The sequence below is a fragment of the Oncorhynchus nerka genome, linkage group LG6, assembly GCF_034236695.1.
Source record: "Oncorhynchus nerka isolate Pitt River linkage group LG6, Oner_Uvic_2.0, whole genome shotgun sequence".
NCBI classification, from domain to species: Eukaryota; Metazoa; Chordata; class Actinopteri; order Salmoniformes; family Salmonidae; genus Oncorhynchus; species Oncorhynchus nerka.
Genome location: NC_088401.1, coordinates 57763801 through 57791741, shown reverse-complemented (window position 1 = coordinate 57791741; position 27941 = coordinate 57763801). Strand labels below are relative to the sequence as shown.

Here is a 27941-nt window from a genome sequence, read left to right as displayed (position 1 = left end):
TTACTTTAGAATTATTACGTTATTAATTGAGAAAAGGGTATTTTTCCTTGATCTTGAATGTCTTATGCATTTTCCCACTAATGCACATTCAAGTTTTCATAACAATCGGAAATCGGTATTTTTTGGACACTGATTTTTTTACACCTTTATTTATCCGTTATTTAACTAGGCAAGTCAGTTAAGAACACATTGTTATTTTCAATGATGGTTTAGGAACGGTGGGTTAACTGCCTTGTTCAGGGGCAGAACTACAGATTTTTACCTTGTCAGCTCGGGGATTCAATCTTGCAACCTTACAGTTAACTAGTCCAACGCTCTAACCACCTGATTACATTGCACTCCACGAGGAGACTGCGTGTTACACGAATGCAGTAAGAAGCCACGGTAAGTTGCTAGCTAGCATTAAACTTATCTTATAAAAACAATCAATCAATCATAATCACTAGTTAACTACACATGGTTGATGATATTACTAGTTTATCTAGCGTGTCCTGCGTTGCATACAATCGATGCGGTGCGTATTTGCGAAAAAGGACTGTCTTGCTCCAATGTGTACCTAACCATAAACATCAATGCCTTTCTTAAAATCAATACACAAGTATATATTTTTAAACCCGCATATGTAGTTAATATTGCCTGCTAACCTGGCTCGTTGCGAACTCTGTGAAGACTATTTCTTCCTAACAAAGACAGCCAACTTCGCCAAGCGGGGGATGTTTTAACAAAAGCGCATTTGCAAAAAAGCACAATCGTTGCACAACTGCACCTAACCATAAACATCAATGCCTTTCTAAAAATCAATACACAGAAGTATACATTTTTAAACCTGCATATTTAGCTAAAAGAAATCCAGGTTAGCAGGCAATATTAACCAGGTGAAATTGTGTCACTTCTCTTGCGTTCATTACACGCAGTCAGTGTATATGCAACAGTTTGGGCCGCCTAATTTGCCAGAATTTTACGTAATTATGACCTAACATTGAAGGTTGTGCAATGTAACAGGAATATTTAGACTTATGGATGCCACGCGTTAGATAAAATACGGAACGGTTCCGTATTTCAGTGAAAGAATAAACGTCTTGTTTTCGAGATGATAGTTCCCGGATTCGACCATATTAATGACCTAAGGCTCGTATTTCTGTGTGTTATTAGGTTATAATTAAGTCTATGATTTGATAGAGCAGTCTGACTGAGCGATGGTAGGCACCAGCAGGCTCGTAAGCATTCATTCAAACAGCACTTTAGTGCGTATTGCCAGCAGCTCGTCGCTGTGCTTCAAGCATTGAGCTGTTTATGACTTCAAGCCTAACAACTCCCGAGATTAGGCTGGTGTAACCAATGTGAAATGCCTAGCTAGTTAGCAGGGTGCGCGCTAATAGCGTTTCAAACGTCACTCGCTCTGAGACTTGGAGTAGTTGTTTCCCTTTCTCTGCATGGGTAACGCTGCTTCGAGGGTGGCTGTTGTCGATGTGTTCCTAGTTCAAGCCCAGGTAGGAGCGAGGAGAGAGACAGAAGCTATACTGTTCTAAGCTCTGTTCTAGGCCCTCTCCTATTCTCGCTATACACCAAGTCACTTGGCTCTGTCATAACCTCACATGGTCTCTCCTATCATTGCTATGCAGACGACACACAATTAATCTTCTCCTTTCCCCTTCTGATGACCAGGTGGCGAATCGCATCTCTGCATGTCTGGCAGACATATCAGTGTGGATGACGGATCACCACCTCAAGCTGAACCTCGGCAAGACGGAGCTGCTCTTCCTCCCGGGAAGGACTGCCCGTTCCATGATCTCGCCATCACGGTTGACAACTCCATTGTGTCCTCCTCCCAGAGCGCTAAGAACCTTGGCGTGATCCTGGACAACACCCTGTCGTTCTCAACTAACATCAAGGCGGTGGCCCGTTCCTGTAGGTTCATGCTCTACAACATCCGCAGAGTACGACCCTGCCTCACACAGGAAGTGGCGCAGGTCCTAATCCAGGCACTTGTCATCTCCCGTCTGGATTACTGCAACTCGCTGTTGGCTGGGCTCCCTGCCTGTGCCATTAAACCCTACAACTCATCCAGAACGCCGCAGCCCGTCTGGTGTTCAACCTTCCCAAGTTCTCTCACGTCACCCCGCTCCTCCGCTCTCCACTGGCTTCCAGTTGAAGCTCGCATCCGCTACAAGACCATGGTGCTTGCCTACGGAGCTGTGAGGGGAACGGCACCTCAGTACCTCCAGGCTCTGATCAGGCCCTACACCCAAACAAGGGCACTGCGTTCATCCACCTCTGGCCTGCTCGCCTCCCTACCACTGAGAAAGTACAGTTCCCGCTCAGCCCAGTCAAAACTGTTCGCTGCTCTGGCCCCCCAATGGTGGAACAAACTCCCTCACGACGCCAGGACAGCGGAGTCAATCACCACCTTCCGGAGACACCTGAAACACCACCTCTTTAAGGAATACCTAGGATAGGATAAAGTAATCCCTCTCACCCCCCCCCTTAAAAGATTTAGATGCACTACTGTTCCACTGGATGTCATAAGGTGAATGCACCAATTTGTAAGTCGCTCTGGATAAGAGCGTCTGCTAAATGACTTAAATGTAAATGTAAATGTTACACTGGCAATACTAAAGTGCATATAAGAGCATCCAATAGTCAAAGGTATATGAAATACAAATCGTATAGAGAGAAATTTTCCTATAATTCCTATAATAACTACAACCTAAAACTTCTTACCTGGGAAAATTGAATACTCCTGTTAAAATAAACCACCAGCTTTCATATGTTCTCATGTTCTGAGCAAGGAACTTAAAAGTTACCTTTTTTACACGGCACATATTGCACTTTTATTTTCTTCTGCAACACTTTTTTTTGCATTATTTAAACCAAATTGAACATGATTCATTTTTTTTAGGCTAAATTGATTTTATTGATGTATTATATTAAGTTGAAATAAGTGTTCATTCAGTATTGTTGTAATTGTCATTATTACAAATACATGTATTTTTTTAAATCGGCCGATTAATCAGTATCGGCTTTTTTGGCCCTCCAATAATCGGTATCGGTATTGAAAATCATAATCGGTCGACCTCTAACACACACGTACAAAACCTTATGTCGCTCTTCTCTTGTTACTGGTTAATACCACTGATGTTGTTCAACTGGGCCTCCAGTCCAATGGTCACCGTAGTAGCAGTGAAGTGACTAAGTTACTGAGAACGATTGAAATCTCTATCAGACTGATCGCTCCACTGTTGACAGAGAACGTGACCAGGATAGAGACCAACCACACAGGTAATATAAACACACTGAGCACATGCTGACCACATATTTACAATGGGTCGGCAGGTAGCCTAGTGGTGAGAATGTTGAACCAGTAACCGGAAGTTTGCTGGATCCAATCCCCAGCTGACAAGGTAAAAATCTGTCATTCTGCCCCTGAGCAAGGCTGTTAACGCATTGTTCCAAAGACGTGGATGTCGATTTAAGGCAGCTGCCCACACCTCTCTGATTCAGAGGGGTTGGGTTAAATGCGGAAGACACAATTCAGTTCACAAGAGCCAGCAGCTCATGTCCAGTGCCGCGACGGTGTCCGTTAGCAACTCCAACACAACATACCTGCCACAACAGGTTCATCTCACCTTCAATCACCTGCAGGTAACACTTGTCTCTAATTAATAGTCTATGACTGTCAGTAAAATATGTTTATATGTTTTCCATTGACATGTTTTCCATTAAGTCACGTTTTTTCCTAAATTGACTGAGTGGTACTGGAATTGACCCCAACCCATATACACTGTGTCCTAGTCCAGTGATGTTGACCCCACCTGTGTTTATTGGTCGGATGAGAATGGACGTGGTCTGGGCGGGGTTGCACCTTAGTGATTTCGAACTCCACCCACACTGTGTGCTCCTGCAACCATCTCAGCACATTCGCTCTGCTGAAGGGAATCCATCAGGAACAGGTAAAGAGAACACTAACCTGTTTTCCATCTCACCTTTTATGCGAGTAAAGTACATGTCGTTTAAAAAATGTCATGACAGGCCTGATGGAAACAGAAAATGTTTCGAAAACTTTCTAATTGTCAAGAAAACAAAATACGCTAGACAAGGTGGGATCTTTTTGTGTCTGTAAAAATATGTATGCAAGAAATGTCAGTGGAAATGTTTTTAAGGCCAAATATTGATATAATAACCATGATATGGAAGTAAACTTGGAGACACGCTATGACGTGTGTGGTCCTCCCACTATGACTTCGAGAAATCTTGTAGTTTATTAGGCAACAGACTAAGTATGTTAATGTTGAACTTCACAGGGTGGTGAATGAGTGATGAGTTTGATGCTGCTTTCAAATAGCGCTGTGGGCTTAAGGGCACGTGACAAAACTGGAGTGCGCACACTTGCTATATAAAGCTTTTTTGTTTGTTGAGAAAACCATCAGTAGTATTGAAAATGCCATGTAAACCCATGTAACTTTATTTTTTATTCGGTACATGTTAATTTAACCGCAAAGGGTATTTTATGTGCACTATGTCATCACGTACAGGCTTTTATTTGTAACAAATCATTTTGATGGAAACACCTCTGGTGGGAAAATGTTGTTTTAATGCAGATTTTAGAGTATTACCATTCACATTTTTCGCAAATTGGCTGGAAACCTAGCTAGTGTAGCACATCTGATGGGGGTGAAAACATATTCCAGGATATCTGTGTCAGAGACTTCCTTTGGTTCCTCTGTAAAGGTTAATGTTTTAAACTGCTAAATGTGTTTGATGCATTTGTCACATTATTTAGGGGAGTTTGATGCTTGTTGATTGCTTGAGTGCTGCTGTTGTGTTTGATATGTTCATACTGTCTAGATGGTGTGTGTCTGATGCTTGTTATTCCTCTTCGGCAGGGAAGCGGGCAGCTGTTGTTGGTGATGTGGGTGGGTGTTTTTGTGGCACTGACCTGTGTGGTCCTGTCCCTGATCACCACCCTGTGGTGTCGCTTTGTCAGCCGCAAACGCCGTGGAGGACGCCGGCTGCAACGGGATGTACAGCTACATAGAAAATAAGAGATGGATTTGAACTATTTGTGTTCTAAGAAAAGCTTTACTTGGAATCCATTTGAAAATATTGTCTCTTGGCTTGCAAGGACATCCAATTACCAGAATTTGTATTTATTTAAGTAGTTTAAAAATGTACCAAACAAACAAAAACAAAAACACAACTTTTTATTAATAGATATACAATTTTTCATCTATAGAAATCAGTTCTGGACTGTAATAGATGAGCTCTCATCTCTATGGCAACATAAGTAATTTCAGTCTCATAAACATGGTTTGTAATTTGTAGAGATGAGAATAGTGGTAAATCCACTCAACGCTGCATTTGTCCAGTATTTTTTTTAAATGGTACCTTTATTTAACTAGGCAAGTCGGCCTAGGAACTGTGGGTAAACTGCCTGTTCAGGGGCAGAACGACAGATTTGTACCTTGTCAGCTCGGGGATTTGAACTTGCAACCTTTCGGTTACAAGTCCAACACTTTAACCACTAGGCTACTCTGCTGCCTCTTTTTTTAAATTCTTATTTTATGCCACTTGGTTGTTGTTGTAACTGACTTATTTGAAGTGAAAGTAATATTTTTCCTGTTTATTTTACAGTGCTTGAGAAGGTATTTAAATCCACAAATCATCTCACTATTATATCCTTCATTCTGAAATAAATGTCTAAATATGAGCTGTCCGTTTTGTAAAAAAAAAAAGCACAACATCATACTGAAAGTACAATGAATTTGATAATTGCTCACCCAAGACATTGTTTTTTTTGCCTCTCATTAGGCCTAGGCCTTTATAACTGCCCACATGGTGTAAACACTTCCAAACGGACTTAAAGGCCCAGTGCAGTCAAGAACATGATTTCCTGAGTTTTATGTATATTTAAACACTTTGAGGTTGGAATAAGACTGTGAAATTGTGGACATTATGATAATGCCCTTTTAGTGTAAGAGCTGTTTGAAAATGTCAGCCTGTTTAGGTAGGATGGAGTTTTGGCTTGCTGGTGACATCACCAAGCAGTAAATTAGTCAATAGACCAATAAGAAAGAGCGTTCCAAACCTGGGCTGTAATCATAAAAATCCCCCATCCCCCCCAAAATAAGCTTTTTGATTTTAGTTGAAGGTTAGGCAGGCATATGGTTAGCCGTGTGTTTAAGTTTAGGGTTAGGATTCAAATTAAATTTTAATTAAGAAGAGACATTTTAGAAATAAGCTGTGGCTGTAGTAACTAGTGACGACAAGTGCACAGAGAGAAATAGCTTTGTCAAGAAAACTTAGCGTTTTGTGTCAGCCAGACTAGAGAAATGTATGTCTGCCCTAAAACTTACCGTTGATCATCATGAAGGAACATAGTGTGCGTGATATTAATATTGTAAATCCAATGTCTCCCACCATTTGATCATAGTTGCTTCTTCATTTTCCAACAGGCTGTTTATCACACAAATGCATTTGCCATCATTATCATGACTTGGATATCTCTCATTCTCAATAGGTCTTGAAACTTCTCTCTTCATTGGTTAATCGACCTACCCTTTGAGCTAACATAAATCTAGATAATGTAGCCTTTCAATATATTAGGATGCTTCGGCTATGGAAGGAGAATTCGTCAGGAAAATTATTGATTTCATGGACAAATAGTCCCACCACCACTTCAAGAAAAACCCAGAAACGCTCTTTATTTGTGTAATCACAAAGACACACTAAATGTTAAGTATTCAAACCCCTTTCCGTCAATGCTGATAGAGCAAGTGAGAATGTAAAAGTTACGGGAAATGCTGCTGCAGTAACTTTTAAAATTTGCATAAAGGTCAGACATCTTCAAAAGAAATCAAGAGCAAGACATTTTGAAAAGAAAAGAAAAAGATAAGTAGCCTTGCTTCAGTGTGAAATATGGATTCTAAGTCTGCTTTTGGTAAGGCAGCTGGTTTATGTGGCCCTGTTGATAAGAGTCTATACTGTGCATGTTGCTGTTTTAGATCAGTGTGTCCTCTTATGTCTGATCTTGGAGATAGACCCTCTACACTAGAGTCTAATTCAGGGATGGAACTCCTGGACGTGGTCTATGCAAAACTAGACAAATTAACCTGATGTGAATTGCGATGCAAATGGTCTTCTCATGCTACCCAGTCAGTTCCTCTTTGTAGTAAAACTCACTCATCTGTGGGCACAATTCAGCTTGCTTCAACACTATCATGTGCTTTCACCCATGGAATTAGCTGTTAGGAGGTCAAAGGTCAAGGGGGTGGGATGACCTGAAATATTCTGCTTTTACAAAATGTTATGCTGTTTTCAAATGAAACACAATTACCTTGCTCCTGTTACAGCTTTTAAAATTCATGTATTTTTTAGGCATTACTGTGTGTGTTTCTCTGGGTTTAATGACTACTGGTGGCACTCAACAATGCTTGGGTAAGAATTCTGTGTCTTTAGTATCATTCTTATAATCAGATACTCTCACCCTCATCTCTCCATCTCATCCTCACCACACACTTTCTCTTTCAGACATAGACGAGTGTGTTAAGATCCCAGATATTTGTGGGAAATGGGGAACCTGTCGTAATCAGGGTTGTAGCTACCTGTGCACGTGTCCCAATGGATTTAGGAACTCTGGCAACGGACAAACTCCGTGTGTAGGTGAGAGAAACACAATTCTTCTTGAGTCTTCTGACTGTCCCGTCCACTGCTGTGTTATTTTGACTGACCCATAATATTCTGTTTCAACTGGTATTTAGTCCTTGTGTAACAGGCTTCACTGTGCCTGCTTTACTGTCCCTGGCTCAAACTAATTATCCTCTGATTAACAAACACACATAACTGTCTGCTTGACAACACATTAGCCAGATGCGCCATCGAAAAGGTACCATTTTGGTGATGAAGATGGAAACATTTTAAACTCTCTTACACTTGGACTCAACATTATTTAGATATCAACGAGTGTATAGACATTCTCCCCGTCTGTGGGGACAATTGAACATGCGTCAACACCGCAGGCTGTTTAAAACTGTGTCTTCCTGGGTTTAGATTAGAGCCTGAGAATATCACTGGTAAAATGTTTGTGTGTGACGTCCTTTCTTGTCATCCCACACTTTCAACATCTCTCCCTTAATTCCTCATCTCTTTCTTTCTCTCTTCCTCTTTCAGACATTGACGAGTGTAATACAGACGGAGTATGTGGAAATGTGGGCATCTGTCAAAACCTGATTGGCAGTTATTGGTGCCAGCGTCCTGCTGGATTTACTAACTTTGGCAAAAACCAAGCTAAGTGTGTAGGTGAGAGACAAGCACCATTCCACTTGTCGTCCATGATGTACTCCTTTATCATGCACAGCTATGTACATAGTGTACTGTAGAAGGGTATTGAGATAATATGTCTCCATGTTTTAACTTTAGATCTTAATTGTGACCAGTACGAAACACAGCCTGGACAGGTAAAGCTTTACTTTAGAATTATTACATTATTAATTGAGAAAATGGTATTTTTACTTGAACTTGAAATGTGTTATGCATTTTCCCACTAATGCACATGCCTCCCTCCCTCCCTCCCTCCCTCCCAGACTCTACCAGGCTTTGATAGTTTATTGTCTCTGTTGAGAAACAACTGTTTGGTGTTGAGCAACTCTATGTTGCCTGGACCGACAAGACTGCTGCCAACTGGAGATGTGCTTTTGACAGTAAGTCACCACACAGAAACACACATGCAAATGCACACACACACACGTACAAAACCCTCATGTGTCTCTTCTCTAGTTACTGGTTAATGCCACTGATGTTGTTCAACTGGGCCTCCAGTCCAATGGTCACCTTAGTAGCAGTGAAGTGACTAAGTTACTGAGGACGATTGAAATCTCTATCAGACTGATCGCTCCACTGCTGACAGAGAACGTGACCAGGATAGAGACCAACCACACAGGTAACATACACACACTGAGCACATAATTACAATGGGGCGGCAGGTAGCCTAACGGACGTTGGAACAGTAACCGGAAGGTTGCTGAATCGAATCCCTGAGCTGACAAGATAAAAATCTGTCGTTCTGCCCCTGAGCAAGGCAGTTAACCCATTGTTCCATGGGCGACGAAGACGTGGATGTCGATTTAAGGCAGCTGCCTGCACCTCTCTGATTCAGAGGGGTTGGGTTAAATGCAGAAGATACAATTCAGTTGAAAACATTCAGTTGGACCACTGACTAGGTATCACGCTTTCCCATTTACTTACTACTTCACAGGTACTGCAATCTGAGCACCATACTGACCATAAACGGAGCACTAACGAGCACATTACATTGTGTCAACTTAAAATATAATTAATGCAATACTGTATTCTTTCAGTAATGGTGATTTCTGCTCTGTGTTGATTTTGTCAATATGTTGAAAAACAGAGGTTGAGATTATGGTGAGAAGAGACAAGACTCCACCTGAAGGACCAGTCAGCCTGACCAATGAGAACACTCAACTTGACACCACCTGGGAGACGGTGGTTGGAGATGACCAGAATTACCCAGGTAGCCACAGTCCTACAGTACCAATCATCTGCTCCAAATATTATTAAAGGCACACATTGAGATATTGTGAGTTGTATATGTTTTTGTATCAGGCCTTATGTTTTCTTGTGTTGTTTTTTATGTGCAGGGTTTGCATTTGTTTTTCTGCTCAGCCATAAGAATCTGGATAGTCTGAAGGACAGTACTTCTCATCAGAGCCAGCAGCTCATGTCCAGTGCTGCGACAGTTTCCGTTAGCAACTCCAACACAACATACCTGCCCCAACAGGTTAATCTCACCTTCAATCACCTGCAGGTAACACTTGTCTCTACTTAATAGTTTCTGACTGTCAGTAAAACATGTTTTTCATTGGTATATTTTCCATTAAGTCACATTTTTTCCTGAATTTACTGAGTAAATGGAATTGACCCCAACCCATATACACTGTGTCCTAGTCCAGTGATGTTGACCCCACCTGTGTTTATTGGTCGGATGAGAATGGACCGGGGGTGTGGTCTGGGCGGGGTTGTACCTTAGTGACGTCAAACTCCAACCAGACTGTGTGCTCCTGCAACCATCTCAGCACATTCGCTGTGCTGAACGAAATGCAACAGGTAAAGGTGATGAGAACACTAACCTGTTTTCCATCCAACCTTTTTATGCAAGTAAAGTACATGTCATGACAGGCCTGATGAAAACTTTCTAAATGTCAAGAAAACAAAATAATCTAGACAAGGTGGGATTGTGTCGGTAAAAATAATTATGCAAGACATGTTGGTGGAAACGCTTTTAAGGCCAAATATTGATATAATAACCATGATATGGAAGTAAACTTGGAGTCACGCCGTGTGTGGTCCTCCCACTATGACTTGTCGGGAAAGCATGCAGTTTATTAGGCAACAGACTAAGTATGTTTATGTTGAACTTCACAGGGTGGTGAATGTGCATGGTGATGAGCTTGATGCTGCTTTCAAATAGCGCTGTGGGCTTAAGGGCACGTTTCAATACCGGGAGTGGGCGCATTTGCTATAAAGCGCATGAAAATAATTGTGAGAAAACCCTCAGTAGAGTCGAAAATGCCATGTAAACCCATTTATTTTTTATTCGGTACATGGACATTTTACCGCAAAGGGTATTTTTATCTGCACTATGTCATCAAGTACAGCCTTTTATCCGCAACAAGTCAATGTGATGGAAACACCTCTCTGGTGGGAAAATGCACATATTGTTTTAATGCTGATTTTAGAGTATTCCCATGTAAATCTGTTGCCAAATGGATGGAAACTTACTGTAGCTAGTGTAGCACATCTGAAGAGGGAGAAAATATATTCCCAGATATGTGTGTCAGAGACTATCTTTGGCTCATCTGTAAATGTTCATGTTTTAAACTACTAAATGTAAGTGTTTGATTCATTTGTCACATTATTTAGGGGAGTTTGATACTTGTTGAGTGCTTAAGTTAAGTGCTGTTGTTTGATATGTTCGTATTGTCTAGATGGTGTGTGTCTAATGCTTGTTATTCCTCTTCGGCAAGGAAGCGGGCAGCTGTCGTTGGTGATGTGGGTGGGTGTTTTTGTGGCACTGACCTGTGTGGTCCTGTCCCTGATCACCACCCTGTGGTGTCGCTTTGTCAGCCGCAAACGCCGTGGAGGACGCCGGCTGCAACAGGATGTACAGCTACATAGAAAATAAGACATGGATTTGAACTATTTGTGTTCTAAGAAAAGCTTTACTTGGAATCCATTTGAAAATATTGTCTCTTGGCTTGCAAGGACATCCAATTGCCAGAATTTGTATTTATTTAAGTAGTTTAAAAATGTACCAAACAAACAAAAACAAAAACACAACTTTTTATGAATATATTTTTCATCTATAGAAATCAGTTCTGAACTGTAATAGATGAGCTCTCATCTCTATGGCAACATAAGTAATTTCAGTCTCATAAACATGGTTTGTAATTTGTAGAGATGAGAATAGTGGTAAATCCACTCATCGCTGCATTTGTCCAGTATTTTTTTTAAATGGTACCTTTATTTAACTAGGCAAGTCAGCCTAGGAACTGTGGGTCAACTGCCTGTTCAGGGGCAGAACGACAGATTTGTACCTTGTCAGCTCGGGGATTTGAACTTGCAACCTTTCGGTTACAAGTCCAACACTGTAACCACTAGGCTACTCTGCTGCCTCTTTAAAAAATATATATTTTATGCCACTTGGTTGTTGTTGTAACTGACTTATTTGAAGTGAAAGTAATATTTTTCCTGTTTATTTTACAGTGCTTGAGAAGGTATTTAAATCCACAAATCATCTTGCTATTATATCCTTCATTCTGACATAAATGTCTAAATATGAGCTGTCTGTTTGTAAAAAAAATAAAGCACTACATCATACTGAAAGTACAATGAATTTGATAATTGCTCACCAAAGACATTGTTTTTTTGCCTCTCATTAAGCTAGGCCTATAGAACTGCCCACATGGTGTAAAGACTTCCAAACGGACTTAAAGGCCCAGTGCAGACACACTAAATGTTAAGCATTGAAACCCCTTTCCCGTCAATGCTGATAGAGCAAGTGAGAATGTAAAAGTTACGGGAAATGCTGATAGAGCAAGTGAGAATGTAAAAGTTACGGGAAATGCTGCTGCAGTAACTTTTAAAATTTGCATAAAGGTCAGACATCTTCAAAAGAAATCAAGAGCAAGACATTTTGAAAAGAAAAGAAAAAGATAAGTAGCCTTGCTTCAGTGTGAAATATGGATTCTACGTCTGCTTTTGGTAAGGCAGCTGGTTTATGTGGCCCTGTTGATAAGAGTCTATACTGTGCATGTTGCTGTTTTAGATCAGTGTGTCCTCTTATGTCTGATCTTGGAGATAGACCCTCTACACTAGAGTCTAATTCAGGGATGGAACTCCTGGACGTGGTCTACGCAAAACTAGACAAATTAACCTGATGTGAATTGCGATGCAAATGGTCTTCTCATGCTACCCAGTCAGTTCCTCTTTGTTCTCGACTTACAAGAAAATGCTGGTGCTAGTTATGGGGAAATATTTTTACTTCCTGCGCTAACCACATGCGTGAGGTTACCAAATTATTCTTTAGAACTAAAACCAAGCTGACATGTACCATTAACTCACCAGCTGTCAGACATCATGGAAGCCATTCTATTTCTACTGATTGTGGGTCGGTCAATTTTCTGCTTTTTATTTGACCAACACATCATCATTGAAATGTCCTTGTTTTTGAAAGAAAAGCACATTTTTGGGTCATTAAAATAACCTCAAATTGATCAGTAATACATTGTAGACATTGTTCATGTTGTAAAAGACTATTGTAGCTGGAAACGGCTTATTTTTTTATGGAATATCAACATAGGCGTATAGAGGCACATTATCAGCAACCACCATTCCTGTGTTGCAATGGCACGTTGTGTTAGCTAATCCAGGTTTATAATTTTAAAAGGCTAATTGTTCAATTTCTCACATGGAATAGCCTTAATTTCTCAGAACAAGAATAGACTGACAAGTTTCAGAAGAAAGTTCTTTGTTTCTGCTCATTTTCAGCCTGTAATCGAACCCACAAATGCTGACGCTCCAGAAACTCAACTAGTCTAATGGCGGCCAGTTTTATTGCTTCTTTAATCAGGACAACAGTTTTCAGCTGTGTTAACATACTTGCAAAAGAAACGACAGTACATCATTAATTTAAGACATGAAGGTCAGTCAATGTGGAACATTTCTAGAACTTTGAAAGTTTCTTCAAGTGCAGTCGCAAAAACCATCAAGCGCTATGATGAAAGTGGCTCTCATTAGGACTGCCACAGGAAAGGAAGACCCAGAGTTACCTCTGCTGCAGAGGATAAGTTCATTAGAGTTACCACCCTCAGAAATTGCAGCCCGAATAAATGCTTCAGAGGGTTCAAGTAACAGACACATCTCAACATTAACTGTTCAGAGGAGACTGCATGAATCAGGCCTTCATGGTCAAATTGCTGCAAAGAAACCACTACTAAAGGACACCAATAAGAGGAAGAGACTTGCTTGGGCTAAGAAACATGAGCAATGGTCATTAGACCGGTGAAAATCTGTCCTTTGGTCTGATGAGTCCAAATTTGAGATTTATGGTTCCAACCGCCGTGGCTTTGTGAGACGCAGAGCAGGTGAACGGATGATCTCCACATGTGTCGTTCCCACCGTGAAGCATGGAGGAGGAGATATGATGGTGTGGAGGTGCTTTGCTGGTGACACTATCAGTGATTTATGTAGAATTCAAGGCACACCTAAACAGCATGGCTACCACAGCATTCTGCAGCGATACGTCATCCCATCTGGTTTGTGCAATGACCCAAAAACAAACCTCCAGGCGGTGTAAGGGCTATTTGACCAAGAAGGAGAGTGATGGAGTGCTGCATCAGATGACCTGGCCTCTACAATCACCTGACCTCAACCCAATTGAGATGGTTTAGGATGAGTTGGACCGCAGAGTGAAGGAAAGCAGCCAACAAGTGTTCAGCATATGTGGAACTCCAAGACTGCCAGAAAAGCATTCCAGGTAAAGCTGGTTGAGAGAATGCCAAGAGTGTGCAAAGCAGTCATCAAGGCAAATGGTGGCTACTGATCATCTCCAGCATTAAACAGACCCTGTTTAGGAACGTTCAACACTATGTACTGTTTAGTAGTGGGATGTTTTTTCTGAAGATAATCTAGTCTTTCTAAATTCACCTCTCATCTCCCTCATGTAGATATAAATGAGTGCTTAAATGAGAAGAACATCTGTAGGCTATTCAACTTGTATCAACACCTTTGAAAGCTACTACTGTCAATGCTATTCTGTCTTCAGATCGCTTGGCTTTGAATCATGTGGTGGTCAATATAATCTTATTGAAAGTGTGACTGTGTTAACGTGTGAGGGATTATCACCCTCTCTTTGTAAACATACAATCTTTAATCATCTTTCCATCTCCACTACTTTTCCCTTTACCACTCACTTTCTCTATCAGACATAGATGAGTGTGTTGAGAACCAACATTTTTGTGGGGAATGGAGAATCGATCTCAATCAGCTGGGCAGCTACCTGTGCAAGTGTCACACAGGATGCAGTCGCTATGGCAACAGACAAACTCAGTGTGCAGGTGAGAGACACATTTCTTCTTGGATGCTGTTGTATTGGGTTTAGTCTAAATACTCTTAAGGTGGCTACCTTTGTCTGTCTTCCATGTACAGGCTGACTACTGAACCACCATAACATTCCTTGTCAAGTTTTATTTACCCAGGCCAAAACCTGAATGCCAGTTACTGGTGCCAGTGTCCTGCTGGATTTACTAACTTTAGCAAAAACCAAACTAAGTGTGTAGGTGAGAGTCAAGCACCATTCCACCTGTTGTCCATGATGTACTCCTTTATCATGCACAGCTATGTACATAGTGTACTGTAGAAGGGTATTGAGATAATGTCTCCATGCTTTTACTTTAGAGCTTCTGTGACCAGCATGAAACACAGCCTGGACAGGTAAAGCTTTACTTTAGAATTATTACATTATTCATTGAGAAAATTGTATTTTTCCTTGATCTAGAATTGTTTTATGCATTTCCCCACTAATGCACATGCCCCCCCCCCCCCCCTCCCCTCCCAGACTGTACCAGGCGTTTGACAGGTTCTTGTCTCTGTTGAGAAAAACAGTTAGGTGTTGAGCAACTCTACGTTGTCTGGACCTACAAGATAGTTACTGACTGGAGATGTGCTTTTGACAGTAAGTCACCACACACAAACACACACATGCATATAACTCTTGTCTCTTTTCTGTAGTTACTGGTTAATACCACTGATGTTCTTCAATTGGGCCTCCAGTCCAATGGTCACCGTAGTAGCAGTGAAGTGACTAGGTTACTGAGGAAGATTGAAATCTCTCTGACTGAACGCTCAGCTGCTGCCAGAGACCTAACCACACAGGTAACACATGGACTCTGAGCACACGCTGACCACATATTTACCATTTACTGACCACCTCGCAGGCACCACAGGTTGACCACAATCTGAGCACCATACTGATCATAAACGGAGCACTAACAAGCACATTACATTGTGTCAACGTTAAAATATAATTAATGCAATACTGTGTTCTTTCAGTAATGGTGATTTCTGCTCTGTGTTGATTTTGTCAATGTTGAAAAACAGAGATTGAGATTATGGTGAGGAGAGACTCCACCTGAAGGACCAGTCAGCCTGACCAATGAGAACACTCAACTTGACACCAACTAATTGAGAGAAAAGAGACAACGACATATACATTTGAGTCATTTAGCAGATGCTCTTATCCAGAGCGACTTCCAGTTAGTGCATTCATCTTAAGATAGCAAGGTGGGTGAACCACATATCACAGGCATAGAAAGTACATTTCCCTCAGTAATGTAGCTATCGGTAGATTCAGAGCTAGAAGAGGGGTGGGGGTGTCAAGTGCAAGTGCTATTTTTTAATTAAAAAAATGGCGGGTGGTCGAGGTGAGGAGGATAATTATTTAAGATACTGTTTGAAGAGGTAGTGTTTCAGATGTTTTTGGAAGATGGGCAGGGACTCTGCTGACCTATCTTCAGGGGGAAGCTGGTTCCACCATTGGGGTAACAGGACAGAGAAGAGCTTGGATTGGGCTGAGGTGGGAGCTCCCCCCACCCGTGCCATGAGACCTGAGGTGGCAGAGCGGAGTGCTCGGTTTGGGGTGTAGGGTTTGAGCTTAGCCTAAAGGTAGGGAGGGGCAGTTCCTCTTTCTGTTCCGTAGGTAAGCACCATGGTGTTGTAGTGGATGCGAGCTTCGACTGGAAGCCAGTAGAGTGAGTGAAGGAGCAGGGTGACATGAGGGATCTTGAGAATGTTGAAAACCACGCGGGCTTCTGAGTTCTGGATAAGTTGCAGGGGGTTGATTGCACAAGTGGTGAGCGCAGCCTCCAGCGAGTTGCAGTAGTCCAGACAGGAGAGGACAAGTGCCTGGATAAGGACATGTGCAGCTGCACTCCGAACTGATGATTACTTGTGTGCTGCCATCTGTGTGCAGTATTGAACAGTTGATCAGTAATATTCACCTATATCAGTCATTTATACTTGGCTCATTTGTTCATTCTCCAGCATTAACCAGACCTTGCTCAAGAACATTAAAACCATCCACTTTAAGGGGGGTCTTTATTCAGAAAATATGTATTTATTTTGACGTAAATATGATCTGTCAGAACTTTAAACATTATTTTCCTCTGATGTATAGAGCTTTGAATCAATACTCTTATTGAGTTTGAGAGTGAATCGTATGTAAGCAGGACTAGCCAAAACCAGCGCTTTTAAATGGCCATGTAACAACATTACGCCTGTCATAACATTCTTTTGTATATGTGGTGTCATTTAGATATCGACAAGTGTAGTAAAAACTCACTCATCTGTGGGCACAATTCAGCTTGCTTCAACACTATCATGTGCTTTCACCCATGGAATTAGCTGTTAGGAGGTCAAAGGTCAAGGGGGTGGGATGACCTGAAATATTCTGCTTTTACAAAATGTTATGCTGTTTTCAAATGAAACACAATTACCTTGCTCCTGTTACAGCTTTTAAAATTCATGTATTTTTTAGGCATTACTGTGTGTGTTTCTCTGGGTTTAATGACTACTGGTGGCACTCAACAATGCTTGGGTAAGAATTCTGTGTCTTTAGTATCATTCTTATAATCAGATACTCTCACCCTCATCTCTCCATCTCATCCTCACCACACACTTTCTCTTTCAGACATAGACGAGTGTGTTAAGATCCCAGATATTTGTGGGAAATGGGGAACCTGTCGTAATCAGGGTTGTAGCTACCTGTGCACGTGTCCCAATGGATTTAGGAACTCTGGCAACGGACAAACTCCGTGTGTAGGTGAGAGAAACACAATTCTTCTTGAGTCTTCTGACTGTCCCGTCCACTGCTGTGTTATTTTGACTGACCCATAATATTCTGTTTCAACTGGTATTTAGTCCTTGTGTAACAGGCTTCACTGTGCCTGCTTTACTGTCCCTGGCTCAAACTAATTATCCTCTGATTAACAAACACACATAACTGTCTGCTTGACAACACATTAGCCAGATGCGCCATCGAAAAGGTACCATTTTGGTGATGAAGATGGAAACATTTTAAACTCTCTTACACTTGGACTCAACATTATTTAGATATCAACGAGTGTATAGACATTCTCCCCGTCTGTGGGGACAATTGAACATGCGTCAACACCGCAGGCTGTTTAAAACTGTGTCTTCCTGGGTTTAGATTAGAGCCTGAGAATATCACTGGTAAAATGTTTGTGTGTGACGTCCTTTCTTGTCATCCCACACTTTCAACATCTCTCCCTTAATTCCTCATCTCTTTCTTTCTCTCTTCCTCTTTCAGACATTGACGAGTGTAATACAGACGGAGTATGTGGAAATGTGGGCATCTGTCAAAACCTGATTGGCAGTTATTGGTGCCAGCGTCCTGCTGGATTTACTAACTTTGGCAAAAACCAAGCTAAGTGTGTAGGTGAGAGACAAGCACCATTCCACTTGTCGTCCATGATGTACTCCTTTATCATGCACAGCTATGTACATAGTGTACTGTAGAAGGGTATTGAGATAATATGTCTCCATGTTTTAACTTTAGATCTTAATTGTGACCAGTACGAAACACAGCCTGGACAGGTAAAGCTTTACTTTAGAATTATTACATTATTAATTGAGAAAATGGTATTTTTACTTGAACTTGAAATGTGTTATGCATTTTCCCACTAATGCACATGCCTCCCTCCCTCCCTCCCTCCCAGACTCTACCAGGCTTTGATAGTTTATTGTCTCTGTTGAGAAACAACTGTTTGGTGTTGAGCAACTCTATGTTGCCTGGACCGACAAGACTGCTGCCAACTGGAGATGTGCTTTTGACAGTAAGTCACCACACAGAAACACACATGCAAATGCACACACACACACGTACAAAACCCTCATGTGTCTCTTCTCTAGTTACTGGTTAATGCCACTGATGTTGTTCAACTGGGCCTCCAGTCCAATGGTCACCTTAGTAGCAGTGAAGTGACTAAGTTACTGAGGACGATTGAAATCTCTATCAGACTGATCGCTCCACTGCTGACAGAGAACGTGACCAGGATAGAGACCAACCACACAGGTAACATACACACACTGAGCACATAATTACAATGGGGCGGCAGGTAGCCTAACGGACGTTGGAACAGTAACCGGAAGGTTGCTGAATCGAATCCCTGAGCTGACAAGATAAAATCTGTCGTTCTGCCCCTGAGCAAGGCAGTTAACCCATTGTTCCATGGGCGACGAAGACGTGGATGTCGATTTAAGGCAGCTGCCTGCACCTCTCTGATTCAGAGGGGTTGGGTTAAATGCAGAAGATACAATTCAGTTGAAAACATTCAGTTGGACCACTGACTAGGTATCACGCTTTCCCATTTACTTACTACTTCACAGGTACTGCAATCTGAGCACCATACTGACCATAAACGGAGCACTAACGAGCACATTACATTGTGTCAACTTAAAATATAATTAATGCAATACTGTATTCTTTCAGTAATGGTGATTTCTGCTCTGTGTTGATTTTGTCAATATGTTGAAAAACAGAGGTTGAGATTATGGTGAGAAGAGACAAGACTCCACCTGAAGGACCAGTCAGCCTGACCAATGAGAACACTCAACTTGACACCACCTGGGAGACGGTGGTTGGAGATGACCAGAATTACCCAGGTAGCCACAGTCCTACAGTACCAATCATCTGCTCCAAATATTATTAAAGGCACACATTGAGATATTGTGAGTTGTATATGTTTTTGTATCAGGCCTTATGTTTTCTTGTGTTGTTTTTATGTGCAGGGTTTGCATTTGTTTTTCTGCTCAGCCATAAGAATCTGGATAGTCTGAAGGACAGTACTTCTCATCAGAGCCAGCAGCTCATGTCCAGTGCTGCGACAGTTTCCGTTAGCAACTCCAACACAACATACCTGCCCCAACAGGTTAATCTCACCTTCAATCACCTGCAGGTAACACTTGTCTCTACTTAATAGTTTCTGACTGTCAGTAAAACATGTTTTTCATTGGTATATTTTCCATTAAGTCACATTTTTTCCTGAATTTACTGAGTAAATGGAATTGACCCCAACCCATATACACTGTGTCCTAGTCCAGTGATGTTGACCCCACCTGTGTTTATTGGTCGGATGAGAATGGACCGGGGGTGTGGTCTGGGCGGGGTTGTACCTTAGTGACGTCAAACTCCAACCAGACTGTGTGCTCCTGCAACCATCTCAGCACATTCGCTGTGCTGAACGAAATGCAACAGGTAAAGGTGATGAGAACACTAACCTGTTTTCCATCCAACCTTTTTATGCAAGTAAAGTACATGTCATGACAGGCCTGATGAAAACTTTCTAAATGTCAAGAAAACAAAATAATCTAGACAAGGTGGGATTGTGTCGGTAAAAATAATTATGCAAGACATGTTGGTGGAAACGCTTTAAGGCCAAATATTGATATAATAACCATGATATGGAAGTAAACTTGGAGTCACGCCGTGTGTGGTCCTCCCACTATGACTTGTCGGGAAAGCATGCAGTTTATTAGGCAACAGACTAAGTATGTTTATGTTGAACTTCACAGGGTGGTGAATGTGCATGGTGATGAGCTTGATGCTGCTTTCAAATAGCGCTGTGGGCTTAAGGGCACGTTTCAATACCGGAGTGGGCGCATTTGCTATAAAGCGCATGAAAATAATTGTGAGAAAACCCTCAGTAGAGTCGAAAATGCCATGTAAACCCATTTATTTTTTATTCGGTACATGGACATTTTACCGCAAAGGGTATTTTTATCTGCACTATGTCATCAAGTACAGCCTTTTATCCGCAACAAGTCAATGTGATGGAAACACCTCTCTGGTGGGAAAATGCACATATTGTTTTAATGCTGATTTTAGAGTATTCCCATGTAAATCTGTTGCCAAATGGATGGAAACTTACTGTAGCTAGTGTAGCACATCTGAAGAGGGAGAAAATATATTCCCAGATATGTGTGTCAGAGACTATCTTTGGCTCATCTGTAAATGTTCATGTTTTAAACTACTAAATGTAAGTGTTTGATTCATTTGTCACATTATTTAGGGGAGTTTGATACTTGTTGAGTGCTTAAGTTAAGTGCTGTTGTTTGATATGTTCGTATTGTCTAGATGGTGTGTGTCTAATGCTTGTTATTCCTCTTCGGCAAGGAAGCGGGCAGCTGTCGTTGGTGATGTGGGTGGGTGTTTTTGTGGCACTGACCTGTGTGGTCCTGTCCCTGATCACCACCCTGTGGTGTCGCTTTGTCAGCCGCAAACGCCGTGGAGGACGCCGGCTGCAACAGGATGTACAGCTACATAGAAAATAAGACATGGATTTGAACTATTTGTGTTCTAAGAAAAGCTTTACTTGGAATCCATTTGAAAATATTGTCTCTTGGCTTGAAAGGACATCCAATTGCCAGAATTTGTATTTATTTAAGTAGTTTAAAAATGTACCAAACAAACAAAAACAAAAACACAACTTTTTATGAATATATTTTTCATCTATAGAAATCAGTTCTGAACTGTAATAGATGAGCTCTCATCTCTATGGCAACATAAGTAATTTCAGTCTCATAAACATGGTTTGTAATTTGTAGAGATGAGAATAGTGGTAAATCCACTCATCGCTGCATTTGTCCAGTATTTTTTTTAAAATGGTACCTTTATTTAACTAGGCAAGTCAGCCTAGGAACTGTGGGTCAACTGCCTGTTCAGGGGCAGAACGACAGATTTGTACCTTGTCAGCTCGGGGATTTGAACTTGCAACCTTTCGGTTACAAGTCCAACACTGTAACCACTAGGCTACTCTGCTGCCTCTTTAAAAAATATATATTTTATGCCACTTGGTTGTTGTTGTAACTGACTTATTTGAAGTGAAAGTAATATTTTTCCTGTTTATTTTACAGTGCTTGAGAAGGTATTTAAATCCACAAATCATCTTGCTATTATATCCTTCATTCTGACATAAATGTCTAAATATGAGCTGTCTGTTTGTAAAAAAAATAAAGCACTACATCATACTGAAAGTACAATGAATTTGATAATTGCTCACCAAAGACATTGTTTTTTTTGCCTCTCATTAAGCTAGGCCTATAGAACTGCCCACATGGTGTAAAGACTTCCAAACGGACTTAAAGGCCCAGTGCAGACACACTAAATGTTAAGCATTGAAACCCCTTTCCCGTCAATGCTGATAGAGCAAGTGAGAATGTAAAAGTTACGGGAAATGCTGATAGAGCAAGTGAGAATGTAAAAGTTACGGGAAATGCTGCTGCAGTAACTTTTAAAATTTGCATAAAGGTCAGACATATTCAAAAGAAATCAAGAGCAAGACATTTTGAAAAGAAAAGAAAAAGATAAGTAGCCTTGCTTCAGTGTGAAATATGGATTCTACGTCTGCTTTTGGTAAGGCAGCTGGTTTATGTGGCCCTGTTGATAAGAGTCTATACTGTGCATGTTGCTGTTTTAGATCAGTGTGTCCTCTTATGTCTGATCTTGGAGATAGACCCTCTACACTAGAGTCTAATTCAGGGATGGAACTCCTGGACGTGGTCTATGCAAAACTAGACAAATTAACCTGATGTGAATTGCGATGCAAATGGTCTTCTCATGCTACCCAGTCAGTTCCTCTTTGTTCTCGACTTACAAGAAAATGCTGGTGCTAGTTATGGGGAAATATTTTTACTTCCCTGCGCTAACCACATGCGTGAGGTTACCAAATTATTCTTTAGAACTAAAACCAAGCTGACATGTACCATTAACTCACCAGCTGTCAGACATCATGGAAGCCATTCTATTTCTACTGATTGTGGGTCGGTCAATTTTCTGCTTTTTATTTGACCAACACATCATCATTGAAATGTCCTTGTTTTTGAAAGAAAAGCACATTTTTGGGTCATTAAAATAACCTCAAATTGATCAGTAATACATTGTAGACATTGTTCATGTTGTAAAAGACTATTGTAGCTGGAAACGGCTTATTTTTTTATGGAATATCAACATAGGCGTATAGAGGCACATTATCAGCAACCACCATTCCTGTGTTGCAATGGCACGTTGTGTTAGCTAATCCAGGTTTATAATTTTAAAAGGCTAATTGTTCAATTTCTCACATGGAATAGCCTTAATTTCTCAGAACAAGAATAGACTGACAAGTTTCAGAAGAAAGTTCTTTGTTTCTGCTCATTTTCAGCCTGTAATCGAACCCACAAATGCTGACGCTCCAGAAACTCAACTAGTCTAATGGCGGCCAGTTTTATTGCTTCTTTAATCAGGACAACAGTTTTCAGCTGTGTTAACATACTTGCAAAAGAAACGACAGTACATCATTAATTTAAGACATGAAGGTCAGTCAATGTGGAACATTTCTAGAACTTTGAAAGTTTCTTCAAGTGCAGTCGCAAAAACCATCAAGCGCTATGATGAAAGTGGCTCTCATTAGGACTGCCACAGGAAAGGAAGACCCAGAGTTACCTCTGCTGCAGAGGATAAGTTCATTAGAGTTACCACCCTCAGAAATTGCAGCCCGAATAAATGCTTCAGAGGGTTCAAGTAACAGACACATCTCAACATTAACTGTTCAGAGGAGACTGCATGAATCAGGCCTTCATGGTCAAATTGCTGCAAAGAAACCACTACTAAAGGACACCAATAAGAGGAAGAGACTTGCTTGGGCTAAGAAACATGAGCAATGGTCATTAGACCGGTGAAAATCTGTCCTTTGGTCTGATGAGTCCAAATTTGAGATTTATGGTTCCAACCGCCGTGGCTTTGTGAGACGCAGAGCAGGTGAACGGATGATCTCCACATGTGTCGTTCCCACCGTGAAGCATGGAGGAGGAGATATGATGGTGTGGAGGTGCTTTGCTGGTGACACTATCAGTGATTTATGTAGAATTCAAGGCACACCTAAACAGCATGGCTACCACAGCATTCTGCAGCGATACGTCATCCCATCTGGTTTGTGCAATGACCCAAAAACAAACCTCCAGGCGGTGTAAGGGCTATTTGACCAAGAAGGAGAGTGATGGAGTGCTGCATCAGATGACCTGGCCTCTACAATCACCTGACCTCAACCCAATTGAGATGGTTTAGGATGAGTTGGACCGCAGAGTGAAGGAAAGCAGCCAACAAGTGTTCAGCATATGTGGAACTCCAAGACTGCCAGAAAAGCATTCCAGGTAAAGCTGGTTGAGAGAATGCCAAGAGTGTGCAAAGCAGTCATCAAGGCAAATGGTGGCTACTGATCATCTCCAGCATTAAACAGACCCTGTTTAGGAACGTTCAACACTATGTACTGTTTAGTAGTGGGATGTTTTTTCTGAAGATAATCTAGTCTTTCTAAATTCACCTCTCATCTCCCTCATGTAGATATAAATGAGTGCTTAAATGAGAAGAACATCTGTAGGCTATTCAACTTGTATCAACACCTTTGAAAGCTACTACTGTCAATGCTATTCTGTCTTCAGATCGCTTGGCTTTGAATCATGTGGTGGTCAATATAATCTTATTGAAAGTGTGACTGTGTTAACGTGTGAGGGATTATCACCCTCTCTTTGTAAACATACAATCTTTAATCATCTTTCCATCTCCACTACTTTTCCCTTTACCACTCACTTTCTCTATCAGACATAGATGAGTGTGTTGAGAACCAACATTTTTGTGGGGAATGGAGAATCGATCTCAATCAGCTGGGCAGCTACCTGTGCAAGTGTCACACAGGATGCAGTCGCTATGGCAACAGACAAACTCAGTGTGCAGGTGAGAGACACATTTCTTCTTGGATGCTGTTGTATTGGGTTTAGTCTAAATACTCTTAAGGTGGCTACCTTTTGTCTGTCTTCCATGTACAGGCTGACTACTGAACCACCATAACATTCCTTGTCAAGTTTTATTTACCCAGGCCAAAACCTGAATGCCAGTTACTGGTGCCAGTGTCCTGCTGGATTTACTAACTTTAGCAAAAACCAAACTAAGTGTGTAGGTGAGAGTCAAGCACCATTCCACCTGTTGTCCATGATGTACTCCTTTATCATGCACAGCTATGTACATAGTGTACTGTAGAAGGGTATTGAGATAATGTCTCCATGCTTTTACTTTAGAGCTTCTGTGACCAGCATGAAACACAGCCTGGACAGGTAAAGCTTTACTTTAGAATTATTACATTATTCATTGAGAAAATTGTATTTTTCCTTGATCTAGAATTGTTTTATGCATTTCCCCACTAATGCACATGCCCCCCCCCCCCCCCTCCCCTCCCAGACTGTACCAGGCGTTTGACAGGTTCTTGTCTCTGTTGAGAAAAACAGTTAGGTGTTGAGCAACTCTACGTTGTCTGGACCTACAAGATAGTTACTGACTGGAGATGTGCTTTTGACAGTAAGTCACCACACACAAACACACACATGCATATAACTCTTGTCTCTTTTCTGTAGTTACTGGTTAATACCACTGATGTTCTTCAATTGGGCCTCCAGTCCAATGGTCACCGTAGTAGCAGTGAAGTGACTAGGTTACTGAGGAAGATTGAAATCTCTCTGACTGAACGCTCAGCTGCTGCCAGAGACCTAACCACACAGGTAACACATGGACTCTGAGCACACGCTGACCACATATTTACCATTTACTGACCACCTCGCAGGCACCACAGGTTGACCACAATCTGAGCACCATACTGATCATAAACGGAGCACTAACAAGCACATTACATTGTGTCAACGTTAAAATATAATTAATGCAATACTGTGTTCTTTCAGTAATGGTGATTTCTGCTCTGTGTTGATTTTGTCAATGTTGAAAAACAGAGATTGAGATTATGGTGAGGAGAGACTCCACCTGAAGGACCAGTCAGCCTGACCAATGAGAACACTCAACTTGACACCAACTAATTGAGAGAAAAGAGACAACGACATATACATTTGAGTCATTTAGCAGATGCTCTTATCCAGAGCGACTTCCAGTTAGTGCATTCATCTTAAGATAGCAAGGTGGGTGAACCACATATCACAGGCATAGAAAGTAAATTTCCCTCAGTAATGTAGCTATCGGTAGATTCAGAGCTAGAAGAGGGGTGGGGGTGTCAAGTGCAAGTGCTATTTTTTAATTAAAAAAATGGCGGGTGGTCGAGGTGAGGAGGATAATTATTTAAGATACTGTTTGAAGAGGTAGTGTTTCAGATGTTTTTGGAAGATGGGCAGGGACTCTGCTGACCTAGCTTCAGGGGGAAGCTGGTTCCACCATTGGGGTAACAGGACAGAGAAGAGCTTGGATTGGGCTGAGGTGGGAGCTCCCCCCCCACCCGTGCCATGAGACCTGAGGTGGCAGAGCGGAGTGCTCGGTTTGGGGTGTAGGGTTTGAGCTTAGCCTAAAGGTAGGGAGGGGCAGTTCCTCTTTCTGTTCCGTAGGTAAGCACCATGGTGTTGTAGTGGATGCGAGCTTCGACTGGAAGCCAGTAGAGTGAGTGAAGGAGCAGGGTGACATGAGGGATCTTGAGAATGTTGAAAACCACGCGGGCTTCTGAGTTCTGGATAAGTTGCAGGGGGTTGATTGCACAAGTGGTGAGCGCAGCCTCCAGCGAGTTGCAGTAGTCCAGACAGGAGAGGACAAGTGCCTGGATAAGGACATGTGCAGCTGCACTCCGAACTGATGATTACTTGTGTGCTGCCATCTGTGTGCAGTATTGAACAGTTGATCAGTAATATTCACCTATATCAGTCATTTATACTTGGCTCATTTGTTCATTCTCCAGCATTAACCAGACCTTGCTCAAGAACATTAAAACCATCCACTTTAAGGGGTCTTTATTCAGAAAATATGTATTTATTTTGACGTAAATATGATCTGTCAGAACTTTAAACATTATTTTCCTTTGATGTATAGCGCTTTGAATCAATACTCTTACCTTGAGTTTGAGGGTGTAAACAGGACTAGCCAAAACCAGTGCTTTTAAATGGCCATGTCATGACATTACACGTGTCATAACATTCTTTTGTATATGTGGTGTCATTTAGATATCGACGAGTGCCGTAGCAACTCCCTCATCTGTGGGGACAATTCAGATTGTTTCAAAACTGAGGGTAGCTACTTCTGTTTGTGTCATCCTGGGTTTGATGACTTTACTGGTGCCGCGCGACAATGCTTGGGTAAGAATTCTGTGTCTTTAGTATCATCCTTATAATCAGAGACTCTCACCCTCATCTCTCCATCTCCACTTCATCCTCACCAAATGTTTTCTCTTTCAGACATAGAGGAGTGTAATAGAGACGGAGTATGTGGAAATGGGGGAATCTGCCAAAACCTGATTGGCAGTTACTGGTGCCAGTGTCTTGCTGGATTTACTAACTTTGGCAAAAACCAAACTAAGTGTGTAGGTGAGAGACAAGCACCATTCCACCTGTTGTCCATGATGTACTCCTTTATCATGCACAGGTCTGTACATAGTGTACTGTAGAAGGGTATTGAGATAACACTGTATGTCTCCATGTTTTAACTTTAGAGCTTATTTGTGACCAGTATGAAACACAGGCTGGACAGGTAAAGCTTTACTTTAGAATTATTACGTTATTAATTGAGAAAAGGGTATTTTTCCTTGATCTTGAATGTCTTATGCATTTTCCCACTAATGCACATTCAAGTTTTCATAACAATCGGAAATCGGTATTTTTGGACACTGATTTTTTTACACCTTTATTTATCCGTTATTTAACTAGGCAAGTCAGTTAAGAACACATTGTTATTTTCAATGATGGTTTAGGAACGGTGGGTTAACTGCCTTGTTCAGGGGCAGAACTACAGATTTTTACCTTGTCAGCTCGGGGATTCAATCTTGCAACCTTACAGTTAACTAGTCCAACGCTCTAACCACCTGATTACATTGCACTCCACGAGGAGACTGCGTGTTACACGAATGCAGTAAGAAGCCACGGTAAGTTGCTAGCTAGCATTAAACTTATCTTATAAAAACAATCAATCAATCATAATCACTAGTTAACTACACATGGTTGATGATATTACTAGTTTATCTAGCGTGTCCTGCGTTGCATACAATCGATGCGGTGCGTATTTGCGAAAAAGGACTGTCTTGCTCCAATGTGTACCTAACCATAAACATCAATGCCTTTCTTAAAATCAATACACAAGTATATATTTTTAAACCCGCATATGTAGTTAATATTGCCTGCTAACCTGGCTCGTTGCGAACTCTGTGAAGACTATTTCTTCCTAACAAAGACAGCCAACTTCGCCAAGCGGGGGATGTTTTAACAAAAGCGCATTTGCAAAAAAAGCACAATCGTTGCACAACTGCACCTAACCATAAACATCAATGCCTTTCTAAAAATCAATA

The 27941-nt window shown here is 41.4% G+C and overlaps 2 protein-coding genes and 1 long non-coding RNA gene across 11 annotated transcripts; all 3 read left to right on the top strand.

Moving 5' to 3' along the window:
- The first annotated feature begins 2209 nt into the window (after positions 1–2209).
- LOC135572202 (adhesion G protein-coupled receptor E5-like) lies at positions 2210–11898 on the top strand. Of its 2 annotated transcripts, XM_065019731.1 has the most exons (12): positions 2210–3642; positions 3793–3950; positions 4884–7434; positions 7528–7659; positions 8167–8295; positions 8416–8453; positions 8580–8696; positions 8773–8935; positions 9404–9526; positions 9654–9820; positions 9961–10119; positions 11040–11898. In XM_065019731.1, exons 3-12 carry the CDS (start codon positions 7362–7364, stop codon positions 11061–11063), a joined length of 1125 nt encoding a protein of 374 aa, XP_064875803.1. In that variant the 5' UTR covers positions 2210–3642; positions 3793–3950; positions 4884–7361; the 3' UTR covers positions 11064–11898. The 2 variants fall into 2 exon arrangements, with proteins under 2 accessions (XP_064875803.1, XP_064875802.1); XM_065019730.1 differs by having other exon boundaries at positions 2210–3950.
- Positions 11899–11927: 29 nt separating this feature from the next.
- Positions 11928–16125, top strand: LOC135572203 (uncharacterized). 7 transcript variants are annotated; one of them, XR_010464117.1, is made up of 5 exons: positions 11928–14050; positions 14499–14630; positions 14758–15006; positions 15304–15447; positions 15673–16125. It is a non-coding gene; the product is annotated as an uncharacterized LOC135572203 (long non-coding RNA). The 7 variants fall into 7 exon arrangements; XR_010464119.1 differs by having other exon boundaries at positions 11928–14630; positions 14758–14852; positions 14971–15006; positions 15131–15447; XR_010464116.1 differs by having other exon boundaries at positions 11929–14630; positions 14758–14852; positions 14971–15006.
- A 765-nt stretch (positions 16126–16890) lies between these two features.
- Positions 16891–21624, top strand: LOC135572201 (adhesion G protein-coupled receptor E5-like). Of its 2 annotated transcripts, none has more exons than XM_065019727.1 (10): positions 16891–17167; positions 17261–17392; positions 17900–18028; positions 18149–18186; positions 18309–18425; positions 18502–18664; positions 19132–19254; positions 19381–19547; positions 19688–19846; positions 20769–21624. In XM_065019727.1, the coding sequence occupies exons 1-10, from the start codon at positions 17095–17097 to the stop codon at positions 20913–20915; spliced, it is 1248 nt and encodes a 415-aa protein (XP_064875799.1). In that variant the 5' UTR covers positions 16891–17094; the 3' UTR covers positions 20916–21624. The 2 variants fall into 2 exon arrangements, with proteins under 2 accessions (XP_064875799.1, XP_064875800.1); XM_065019728.1 differs by having other exon boundaries at positions 16892–17167; positions 20765–20880.
- The last annotated feature ends 6317 nt before the right edge of the window (positions 21625–27941 follow it).

Excerpts from the sequence above, each read along its gene's own strand:
- LOC135572201 (XM_065019727.1), top strand. The coding sequence starts at position 17,095 with ATGTATTTTTTAGGCATTACTGTGTGTGTTTCTCTGGGTTTAATGACT. Across the intron at positions 17,393-17,899 it reads CGGACAAACTCCGTGTGTAG|ACATTGACGAGTGTAATACA; the intron begins GTGAGAGAAACA and ends TTCCTCTTTCAG. Across the intron at positions 19,255-19,380 it reads AGATGACCAGAATTACCCAG|GGTTTGCATTTGTTTTTCTG; the intron begins GTAGCCACAGTC and ends TTTTATGTGCAG.
- LOC135572202 (XM_065019731.1), top strand. The coding sequence starts at position 7,362 with ATGTATTTTTTAGGCATTACTGTGTGTGTTTCTCTGGGTTTAATGACT. Across the intron at positions 8,454-8,579 it reads ACGAAACACAGCCTGGACAG|ACTCTACCAGGCTTTGATAG; the intron begins GTAAAGCTTTAC and ends CCTCCCTCCCAG. Across the intron at positions 10,120-11,039 it reads TGCTGAACGAAATGCAACAG|GAAGCGGGCAGCTGTCGTTG; the intron begins GTAAAGGTGATG and ends CTCTTCGGCAAG.